At 28.1% G+C, this 12630-nt stretch overlaps 1 protein-coding gene across 3 annotated transcripts in view; it reads right to left on the reverse strand.

Annotated features, from left to right (window-relative positions):
- Nucleotides 1-519: 519 nt before the first annotated feature.
- Nucleotides 520-12630, reverse strand: part of LOC143241070 (prolyl 3-hydroxylase 1-like) — a 60237-nt gene continuing 48126 nt past the window's right edge. Inside the window, exons 11-13 of one of the 3 annotated variants that reach the window (XM_076484587.1) lie at nt 11468-11540; nt 4813-5020; nt 520-1430 (exon numbers count right to left, since the gene is read on the reverse strand). In XM_076484587.1, the coding sequence (XP_076340702.1) occupies nt 1402-1430; nt 4813-5020; nt 11468-11540 (310 nt within the window). In that variant the 3' untranslated portion in view covers nt 520-1401. Of the gene's footprint in view, nt 1431-4318; nt 5021-11467; nt 11541-12630 lie in introns of those variants that run through there. The other 2 variants (XM_076484580.1, XM_076484570.1) reach the window with 2 other exon arrangements.

Raw genomic sequence — 12630 nt, forward strand, 5'->3', positions numbered from 1 at the left:
TGTAAGCTGAATATATACTTAAAGCACAAATAAAAATTTCTCTTGTCAAACATACAAGCATTTATTCAAGTGTTAAATCCTGACTGTTTATCAGTAAAGATTATTATTGTTTATAAACACTTAATTCAGTCTCTTTCTTGTAAAAATTGAGCCAAAGATCTAGTAAATATAAACTACCCCATGAAATAGTTTATTGTTAATTCTTTTCCTTTTATTTTGTGGAACCTGTAGGCTTCTCTAAGGGAAATAAGGGCAATGGGTAATTAATTGCTATCTCTCTATACAAGTCACTAGTTAGGCCTCAATTGGAATAGTTTAGGTTTCCTAATATAAGAAAGGATACAGGTTTATATAAAAGAGTTTGGATGAGGAATACCAAGATGATTCTGCAGACAGATGAATTATTTCAAGGGTCTGAATGGTTGTGTATGGAGGGCTTTAAAGAGCCAAATGGTCTCATATATAAATTACTATTAAACTAAACATTTTTACTTAAAACTTTATCATTAAAAGAACACATTTCCAAAGGAGATAAATGTGGCTTTATTAGATCCAATAGAAACACAGTACAAGTTTATATAATTAAAATAATTAGAAAAATGCAACTTTTCTTAGAAAAAGGCATCCTACAGCACAAATATTAGAAAAACTGATAGTGTTAGCATTTGATTTTATCTTGTAAAATCACTGTAAAGTTGATACATTTAATCACATATTTTAAGTATAAAAATTCCAAAATATGATGAGATAATAAATATGTTTTATACAGTAGTGATCAGTGGCTATTGACTTGTGAGCAGAATACCAACAGAGTTCAAAGATTACCATACAGAGAAACTAATAAAAACTTCTCTGAACTAGATGAATTCTTGGTAGATTTTACTTTTTATGCACTACATGATTTTGTTTGTAAAATTGTTTAAATTCCAGATAGTTAATTTTAAATAAAATATTTCTAACACAGCACAACATTGGTCCTGCTAAAACAAGCTTAACACTGAATTTGTACATTGTATATCAAATCCTCATGAACATAGTCAAAGTTTCAGTTTTTTACATATTAAAATGTAAATATCTACAATACTGAAAGAAATGCATAATAGTAAGAAAAAAACCATACAAATTGTAAATTTCATAGATGAAAGTAAAACTATAAAATATTAGAAAAACAATTCATAGATTTATATATATTATTTAATAGTATAAATGGTGCCATTAGAAGTAAAATATACTCAAGAGGATTGCCTACCTCAGTAAAAACTTCAAGTTTGTCACACATTATCTGCATTCAGATTTCAATACTGAAACATTAAAAAGCGGTTCTATACACCTTTCTGTGTAAAAAGGTAAAAATAAATTCTTATATTCGAAGGTCAGATTTGTAAGTTGTTTCTTCTTCTTTCATGATCTTTCACAAAATTTTACAATACCTGTAAATATAATCCACGTAAAAGTTAAGAGCAGAAAAATAATCTTAGATTTATGATTTAAACTTCAGAATTGAGAGAAACAATTGTCAGTGTTCTTTATAATTAACAAGTGAAAATTGCAAGAATTCCAAATATTATTTACTTTGCCAATGAAAACCTTTTTTTTTTTTTTGTATTTATGGCAAATTTATTATGGTTACCTGCTGCCATATCTAATTCTAGATTGCTGAGCAGAGGTAAGGCAGACAGCCAACAGTACCAAAGTTAAAGTGGTTTGAACACTTTGTGGTATTGCACATATTTAAAACTGGGTCACCAGCTATGAAATCTGAAGCTCTACCACAGAGATTAATTTACCTATGTTCAACAAAAGAAACAGTTACATTAAACGGGGAAAAAATTAACTCTGACATTTGAATACAAGGAACTTAAATTTTAATATATATATGTATGAAAGCATGGTTATTAACAAACAGAGAATATTTCAACAAGTAAATATCAAAAACATACTATTATTGCACATGGAAGATGGAATTAACCTAAAGAAACTAGTTCATTTTTTTAGACAAATTTCAATCCTCTTTCATTAATTTTTACATTAGCAACTGATTAACAAATTATCATGACATCTTATTTCACAATAAGTAAAATTAAAATATGAAACTTGAACACGGGTACTCACAGGAAGTGGTAAGAAGTGTCATTTTCCCCTCTGATATTTCACAAAAAATTAAATGCATTATGATGCAAGTTTAGTACTGTAGTTAAACTAAATATTTTTAGTAATTTCTATTAAAACTGTAAATTTGTGTTTGCATTTAAGCACACATAACATACGTTCTTTCAGTCTGTTGATTTGCACTGTGAAAACTGATCCCCCTATATACATGTTTTGCCCCTCCATGAAAAACTTCTGTGGGTAACCATGAACTTGAAAAGGCTAAATAAGATGCTATAGTAAGTATGTACCAAGGAGAAATAGAATAATACAGTTAAAATACCTCTACCTTTTGATACTAAAGTTCAATTACACTTTGTTTTATATATCTAACTTGATTGTTTAAATCAATTAAGATTTAACAGAAAGAGAGAAAAATGCCAACTTCAGCATTTGGAACTAGAAGAAATATAAAATAGTAACATATGTGGTATAATCCAAGTTATCTTAACCTAAAATAACCCCTAATTTCAGTCTTAAAACCCCTGAGGTGGATGAGGTTTAACCCTTAAACAGCAAAAATGGTGTAGGTAGCAGCATCAATTAATGATAGCTGCCGTTTAATAATTAATACTTAACAGTTCCATATTCCTTAAATCATACTCAACATATTAACCTTTGAATTTTAATAGACTATAATTAGTCCACACTAATGCAAAAATATTTTCATTTTTTAATAAACTATTATCACAATTAAAGAAAATATGTGATTTCAAGTTTTTGACACAAATCACCAATGTTTAATAAACATTGTCAGTGAAACATATTTGAAAGGGTCCAAAATGTTCATCAGAAGAAACAAAAACAAATACAGTTTATTTGTATCATAAGTCATATAAAGACTAGCAAAATTTCTATATTAATGAATTTTTGTTTTAAAAAAACTTAACTTTCATAACTTACTATAATATAACATTCCCATCTGACTATTCAAGGCAACGTATGTGACAAAGACTATCATTAAATATTCTAATACAGTTTTTAAAATATCAAAGGCTAAGTTACCTAAATGTAACAAAATATGTAGCATTAAAATACATTCAAGAAATCTAGGTTTTATTAATATAATAGAAAAATATTCTTTTTACATTTTTGGTTAATAAAAACCTGAGAAAATCATTCTAACAAGTCATTATCCAGAGTCAGATAACCTTTCATTAAAGTGTTTCTTCAAATATTTTAAAAACCTTTAATTTCTACATTGTATGCAAACTAACTTGAATACTAAAAAAATTATATAAACAATAGATTATTATAAATAAAGTTAAAATTTTTAGTTTCTAAAACTGTAATAAATTTTTAATTCCACAGTGTCCTTTTTTCTATTTTTTGCTATGCTTCAAGATTAATAAATATTTTACAACTTAGAATATTATAATTTTATTTTCTTAAAACCAGAAGTGAGTAAGGTAAGCAAACAGTTTATCATGAAATAAGTAACACTTAACTCCATTGACAAGCATTGCTTTTAACATCATTTTAGTTTTAAATATAATTCATTATGATATATAAATAAAATAAAGTTATAAACAATACCATCAAGAGACAAAATTAAAATGTCATATATATTGCTGTATTTTAATCACAAGTCAAAAGTCAATGTTACAAAAAAATTAAATGAGGGCAGAAGGAGCAGATTGTATGCATACAAAATCTTTATATATTTCCATGGCTATATAATGTCAACAAAACGTTTAAAATCCATATTAAAATATTAATAAAATGTTTAAAAAATTATTCCACGAGCATGAAAAGATTGGATAAAATAAACTTGAATCTATACTTTCAGTAACATACACTTAGTATAAAGTCTTGTGTATTCTTCAGGTTGGTAGTTCATTCTTCAACTTAAGTGTAAAAATTATGTATAGTGAAAATTTGATTTTTGACAATGCACAATGTTTCAAAACTGAGTAATGTACCATTTCTGTAACAAGTTTGAAAACATCTTACTTTTCATGTAATTTTCAAATGCACGAGGCAAATTTTGTGTTCCCTTACAATAAGTAAATGTGTCAAGAATAGCCAAATATTTTTAGCATAAATTTTGAATTAATTATGGAAGTATACAAATAATAAAAACAATTCTCAAAATATTACTATTAGATTAAATCTTTTGTGTATGCATATTTATATTTTTATTCCATGGACAGTATTTTTCTACTCTATATTTATTCTCACTTGCTATTATGGTTTATATTCATGTGTGAAAATAAAATTTCAAAGTTAAGGCATTGCAGAGGCTGTGAAACTAAGATTTAGTACTCATTTGGTATTAATTCACTTGGCAGGTGGCATAAGACAAATTTAAAACATTCATAAAATCTGGTGATCTTAACTACAAAATGAAATTATAATCCATAAAAAATATTTTTAAAGTAATGGGTTATACTGTTTAGTTGAATAATGCATGGCTGATAATATTTTCACTCTTCTGGAATAATGGACTCTAAGCTTGATTTTCCCAGGTAAATATATCCATGAAAAGCTATTATAGGTCTTCATGAATTTGTTGGTCTTTTCTTTTTTCCTGTTTCCTTTCCTGAGTCAGAGGAGGAGGATTTAGATGATTTGTGGAAGTGAATATATTATCTTCATTTTCATTATTCTGTTGGTTTTTGGGGGATTTTCTATTATCATCAAAATGTGTTTTTGTTTTTTTACCTTGATTTTCTCTTTCTGAAGTTCGTTCTACTAATTTGTGTAAGACCTGCTCAGCAAAGTCTCGGTCTCCCTCTTTGTGCTTAGAGTCCAGAGTGTACCACATGCCTAGTGCACAACGACGACCCCTAGTGACAGCTTCAACTCCGTGCAAGTTTTCCACACCAGCTGAAAATCCAACCATTCGACCACATGTGGGCTGAACTTTGGCCTAAAAGCACAGTTGTGAGTAACATTAGTAACTTTAAACAAATTAATTTTGTTACAACACCTTAAACTTGGATAATAATAAATAAATATTATAAAAGTAAATATACAATACTTTAAAAGATGTTAAATTGGCTCATTTATGACACTGATGTTAGTAAAATAACTATAGTTTAGAAACTGTCATTGAAATAAAACTAAAACATTTCAACCTCCCTGAATAATTTTGAAAATTATAATTTCATTTCCACATCAATATTTATTTAGCAAGCTTTTATTTTACTCTTTCACAACTGTCTTCAGACTGATATATAATAAGAATAAAACTTTAAACAATGCATTTACAGAAATCATAATACATCAACTGTTCTTACAACAACAGTGAAGTCTAATGTAATACACAATTACAAGTTGTACAAATTATTTTTACAGATAATGTTTTATACAATCACTTATATTTTTAAGGTAAATTTTCTTTTTACTTGACATAAATAATTGCACAATTATACATTTGTACAATATATTTATGTAAGTTAAAAAATGATATAATGTACTAATTGATATTAAGCTTTCCTAAATTTTACTTATATAATTCAGCCCAAACCATTTGTTTTACTCAGCAAAATCAATGCTATATTTGCATAATTTACTGTACAACTACTTTATTTCATGCTTATTTTATCACTATCTGCTTTATTCGACATTAAAGAAATAGTGTTACTTGACTTTTTTTAACTTTATTACTTTTACCTATCCCTTTGTACAACCTTAGTGTTTCTTAATACTCTTCTAAGTGCTTCTTGACAGACCATATTACATGTTCTTCCTCCTTTTTGGGCCAAAAGAAACAGACATTGTTTTGGTAAATTTACTCTTGAACACCCAATAGAATTGACAACACAAAAAGCAAGGGTTTTTATCAAATATAGTCCTGCTACTTTAAAAGTCTAATTTTGTACATCAGTTATCATTTTCTTTGTGGCAAAATGTGAATGTCTGACCTCTTTAATGAAAGAAAAGAAAAAATCTGAAATAAAAAAAATTCTTCCAAAATTGCATAGCAATTTAGTTAAACATATTTTTGCTGTGGTCACGGTTTAGGATAAATAGAACATGCTTCTTGTTCTAATGTAGTTTGTTGGCATTGGTCCAAAGATTGTATAGTTTATGGAAGAACAAATAAACATTGTTTTTCTAATTTTGTCAGTACAGTTTATTCTTCAGGAAGTTATGGTTTATATACACAATGAATTTTAACTCTTTTTAAAATATTCGTTAGCATATTTACATTTGTTATTTTCTTTTATGTGTTTTTTTTTGTATGTGCTGAAACTTTATTAAAATACAATAATTATGAATGATCAATATTAACTTACAACTGAATGTCAGTATGCAGCTCCAACTCTTTAAGCCTATGTGCTCACTAACACTAACTATTTTTATAGAAAAAGTTACTATTCTTATAAAATAACGTTTGTGTAGTTTCAGATAGAAATGATAAAACACAAACCAAGTATTAGCAATGTAAAATATGTGTGGCCAGAAGCTATAAAATACCCATAATCCTTTAATTCCTATATATGTTGTGTTCAACCTACAAGTGTACCACTGTCAGACTACTACAAAACTTGTAAAAGTTGAAAAATCTCAAAAGAAATAATTGACAAGCTGCTTACATTACTTAAAGTATTTTGGACCATTCCTCTTCAATGGTTTTTATCAAGAGGGATATATGCATTTAAACTATGATACACCCCTATTTGTTAAGACCCTTTGAAAGAAGTTGCTCCATAAATGTTCAACCAAAAAACATCATATCTCATCACATTATACTGCTTTCTAATAACTTGACATATACCCTATATTCTTTATAATTCTACAACAGTTCATAAGTAGACCCAAAAATAAACCATGAGAAATTTTTGAATTTTTATTAACAAATTTAATTAGATAATTATTACCTAACGCTTTAATATTGTCTCTACACTAAACTGTGATGTAAAATTATTGAAAAATACTAGAATGATATATTGAAATTAAATTTTTAATACAGGTACACATTTATGTAATCAGTGTTTTTCTCTAACATTACCCTAAAATGCATCAACTCAGAAGAAACTAAAAAGTTATCTCCTGGTAACAGAACCTATCTTTTGGTCTGACATAAACCTTAAAACCAATTAATTTTGTACAAAAAATCATCTATGGTTATATAAAACAAGAAGACTATCTTAAATACTAAATATAAACATATACCAAAAATTAATCACACTTTACAAGTGTTACGACACTAGAAGAGACTTGGACAAACTTGAAAAATACAAGAATTATGTTACAAACAACAATATAATGAAGATTTTCCAATATGGTATAGAAAAGTTAAAGAAAGTTTCTATTGAGCTTTTATAATTGTTTCCAGCAGGTTTCTCATACAGCTGGAAATGTAAACTTTACAAAGTGAAAACGCAAAATGCTACTCATTAACAAAACATATTGGTATTGTACTAATTTGAAAAGATACAATTCCAGAAGTGTCATCACAGCAAGGACATGGGTGGGAGTGTATAGCTACATCAGGATTAAACATCAAGTCACACATCTAAATACACAGCAGCATTTCTATGAATCATGGAGAACGAAACTCCCCTTCTTTAACATACCTGTGAAGTTACATGTATTCATGTAAATTTGTTTACTTGATTTGCTTGAAAGCCAAGGTCCACCTGCAGAGGAAGGCCTATGGAATGTTTGTTATGATTTTAGAATTGATCTAGATTTTGTAAAAGTCTGTTAGAGAGAAAATTGTATTGTAGTAGAACAACATAAAATAACAGACAGAACAGTTCTAAGGGTAACAAGGGATTTGGATCAGCATCCTTATAAAGTGCAATTATCACTTTGGGTCAGTGTTGAAGACTTGTTGCTTCCAGTAGCATTCCATTCCACCTATCATAAAGTTACTTATGGCATACTCAAGGTTTAACTACTTTCTCCAATTGTATAATTGTAGCTCGATACACGGAACACTTAGAGCAAACAACTGTTCAGTTAGTACTTACTGAACTATATCTTTGGTTAAGATGTGTGTATATGGTGTGGTCAAAATGGGCCAGAAAAGTTCAGTTCAGTACAATTTACAAAAGTATCAGAAAATGAATACTCTCCCACCATTTTCAAATGACAAGATACATTATTCCCAAATAAAGTAGTTTGTTAACTTGTACATATTGTAACCCAATATATAATGATGGGTAATTCCTATTCAAATCATGCTATTCTGTTTCTATAAATTATAAACTACTATGATATCAACATTTATAGTTCATTTAACAAGTTTCTCATTACTGTTACAGAGGATCAAATGACAGGCTTTAAATTCATCATTGAAAAATAAAATTGATATCCATAATCACTAGTCTCATCAGTAATGAGGCAAGTACAACTGATAACAGAAAAAAATAACACAAAAAAGACAACAAATTATGATGATACCTTACACATCAAGAGAAACATTCCAGACAATTCGTTAAAATGTTTCAAATGAAATAGCTCTTAAAATAAAGCCCACTATGAAGAAAAACCTTATTAAATTCAAAGAATAAAACAAGAATTACAAGATGCAAAATGTATTCTGTAATGTATCATATTTATGCAGTAACTTCAGTATTGGTAAAATCCAATGATAAGTTGAAGTATAAATCAAAGAACATGAAAGAGATATCTGACAAATTACTACTAAAAGAATCAGATAAAGCAGTTTCTAGCTAGGAACATACTCATCATACTCTCATTGGGAAAAACTGCATAGATGAAAAAGGGCATTGACACTTAGCAGGAAAAGATCTTAAAGTAGGTTTCTCCAAATCACACACGTGAGACCAAAAATGTAATTTAATACATCGTATCTTTGTAAAATCTAAAACTTTTATCAATTATATTAAATATGAATGTGTGTCTACATATTCGTTCGTTATAACTAAAAACAAGCCAAAACAAAAATAAAGTGAAATATTCTGCACTAATTGAAAGGATCCCAGGGTACAAGCTATAATGTAGGATATAAAATGAACTGTAGGTTTTGGTGGTGACTGAACAAGTAGGACCCACATTGTGGTAGGGATACACTGCCTATCAGTCTTAACCTCCATTCACCAGTCTTATATAAATAAAATAAAGTAAATGAGTAGTAATAGAAATTAAAATATCAGATATAGAAATCAAAATTAGGTGATTATGCTATGGGTGCTCAAGCCAACAACTTCCCATGTCAATATAAAACTATTCATTGCTTGCAGACAGTTGTGGGATGGTGACTGTTCTCCAAAGTAAAGAAGAAAATATTAATTAAAAATAAAGTACTAACATTTAGGGGGAAAAAAGTTAAATAAACTTACCTCTTGAAGTTAGCATTCCAGCCCACATTTTTGTAGAATAGCATTAACTTGTAGCCAAGTAAACAAATAATACTAGTACAAAGGGTCCCATTCAGTTATCTACATTAACTAGTATAACTCCCAACCACCACCCATTAAGTCTACTGTAACTATCATGCTCTAAACAAGTATTTATATACAGTAATAATTGATAAAGATATCAATGTTAATATTTCTGATAAATATTTTACCTTTACAATATATGTTTTATCGTCTTTTAATAGTATTGTACGATACCATTCTGTTATATGCATTAAAACTTTGCAATTATCCAGATATTGTAAAATTTGTAATAAATTACAATATTTTATCAGTAATGTTGAAATATTGAAACAAAAATTAATAGTTAATAGATTTAATAAAGAAACTTTAAACAAAATTGTTAAACTTTTCTGTAACAAATATAAAAATGTATTAAATAAATATAAAGAAAATTTTACAAAAATCTCTAATTATTTTTAGTTGTGAATAAGGTCATTTAACAACTTGGCACTACTTTATGCAGATGTACATCTTACTGCATATAAAAGCTTGTTAGAGCATGATAGTTATGGTAGACTTAATGAGTGGTGGTGGTTGGAAGTTGTACCAGTTAATTTAGATAACTGGATGAGACATTTCATACTACTAGTATAATTCATTTACTAGGCCACCAATTAGTGCCATTCTAACATAATGATGAATGGGTAGCTAACTTCAAGAGGTACGTTTATTTAACTTATTTACCTCCAAATGGTAGTATCTTATTTTTAAATTTTCAATTAATTTTTCTCTTTTTTTTTTACTCTGGAGAGCAATTACCTTCCAACAACTGTCTGCAGGCAGTGAAGGGTGATACAGATGTGGGACATTGTGAGCTTGAGCACTCACATTCCACTCTCCTAATTTCTATTTCTATATCTATTATTTTTATTTATATTGCTATTCTTTTACTTTGTTTTATTTCTTTATATGAGACCAGCAAATAAAGGTTAAGACTAATAGGGGATGTATCCCCATTGCAATGTGGGTCCTACTTCTGTAGTCACCTGCAAAACCTAGAGTACGTTTTATGCTCAACATTATAGATTATACTCTGAGATCCTTTCAATTAATGGAGCATTTTTTCAGTTCTCTTTGGCTTGTTTTACCTTATAACAAATTAATATAATTAGTCAGAGGTTTGGATATGTTGTTTTTAACATAGTCCTTCCTTCTGATTTTGTTTTAATTTATTCAACTCTATCAGTATCAATATCTGTATTATATGCATTACACTGTATTTTAACAAACCATTATGGCAGATGAGATTATGTTTATTGCAAACGTTTTTCAAGAGCATATGTTGTACTGTATTTTAAAATATTGTTCTTTTGCATATCAGTTATTCTCAAGAAAGCTCCATAAAAGAAGATATAAAGTTTCTCAATAAAATAATTTAACATAAAAGTTACAAGTCCATCAGAATTCTAAGAGTTGTTCCCAATAATTTATATTTAAGATGGGCAATAAATGATATCATTTAGCAATCTCAGATGCTAGAAATCTGCACCTTTTTCAAGGTACGACCAACAAACCATATGACCAATGGAAAGATTATATCGGCAGTACAAAAAATTACTGACAAACTTCCTTTTACTCAAGATCTTACTGTCATAGAAATGTGCAGCTACAAAAAGAAAAAAGGTTTAAGGTTCCATAAATACAAATACAAAATGGATGGATTTTGTTTTTTAAATTGTCAACTTTGTTCCTGTTAACAAAAGTATTTCACAAAATAAAAACTTAAATTTTCAGCTCAATATTGATGGATAATATTATCATGAAAAATTTACAATATGAATTATTTTGCACAATCATGAACAAGTGGTTTATATACTGCATATAAACTTACAATGTGAATAAAATACATTTTTCTGTCTTGAAAATATGTTAAAACACAAATAGGTCAGATATGTTATTAAAATACTGATGATTTCTTCAGTGTCATAATAATACTCTAAAAAATTTTGGTGGCATTAAAATGATGTAAGACTTACTTGTACAGTTTCTTTGTCTTTTGCAAAGATGAATTCTCCTCCATCAAAGTCATCATTTAAATATACAATGGCACTGAACAAGTAATAATTATATTAAATCAAATTATTACTCTCTATAACAATCACATTTCTTAAAATACAAATGCTTACTTATATAATTATTTATTAATTAATATATTTATGCTTCATAATTCTCTTATGAATATAAAGGACTACAATAAAAACTTGGTGATAAAGAAATAAAACTCAGAATTAGTGTTCTAAAATCAAATTATATAAAATCACATGAATAAAAAAATAAAGGTTGAGTAATGAGCATGTTATATTAAAATAATTTTGAATACACAAGCCAGATGACAACCACAGCTGATATACATGTGTGATGGAACAGAATCTATCAGAATTACATTTTGACATTGACTAACATTTTGTATGTATTGTGATACCATCAAATATAAAGTTTCTGTTCAGATAGGAGATTTAGAATTTTCCAAACTGAGTTATCCCTTGTACTTTGGAAAACAAAGGAATATGGATCTACAGTATTTGAAAAATCCAAACAGAGACCTGCAACGACTCATACCTGAGTTATGGTAAGCAAAGTGTGACATTCTATAACAGGCTAGAGTCCATGAGCACAAAGATAAAAGCCATCCAAATGTTGCCGGCAAAAGTATATAACATAATCAAGAAGGTTCTCAATCTGTAAAAATCACATAAATCACTTGTATAAAAGTCGTTTCTGTCATGTATCTCTTCATTCCTTTTGCAACAGGCTTAGTATGGTATACACAAGTTCGTATACACGCATATGTTAACTATTTATGCAATAACTTTTGATGAAGTGTACATAACTTAACAAAATTTGATAAACAATTAGTAATTATTTCAAGTGTTTTGTACACAAAAAATGCTTTTTTTAATGAAGTATTTCTTACTAAAGATGCACTTGTGAAAATGCTTGATTATTAGTCTGAGTGCAAAGTGATTTGTGTAATATGTAAAACCTCCTAAATACATCTGAAACATTTTTTTTTCAGTAAGACTTTATATTTTGCCTGTTATTTTCTCTATCCTAATTATTTGGGGTCTGAAAATTTGACCAACCTTGTAACCACAATGAAAAAATTAGGAAATAAATATAAATTATGCTTTTCTTATTC

The sequence above is a fragment of the Tachypleus tridentatus genome, chromosome 2 (genome assembly GCF_004210375.1).
Source record: "Tachypleus tridentatus isolate NWPU-2018 chromosome 2, ASM421037v1, whole genome shotgun sequence".
Taxonomy (NCBI): Eukaryota; Metazoa; Arthropoda; class Merostomata; order Xiphosura; family Limulidae; genus Tachypleus; species Tachypleus tridentatus.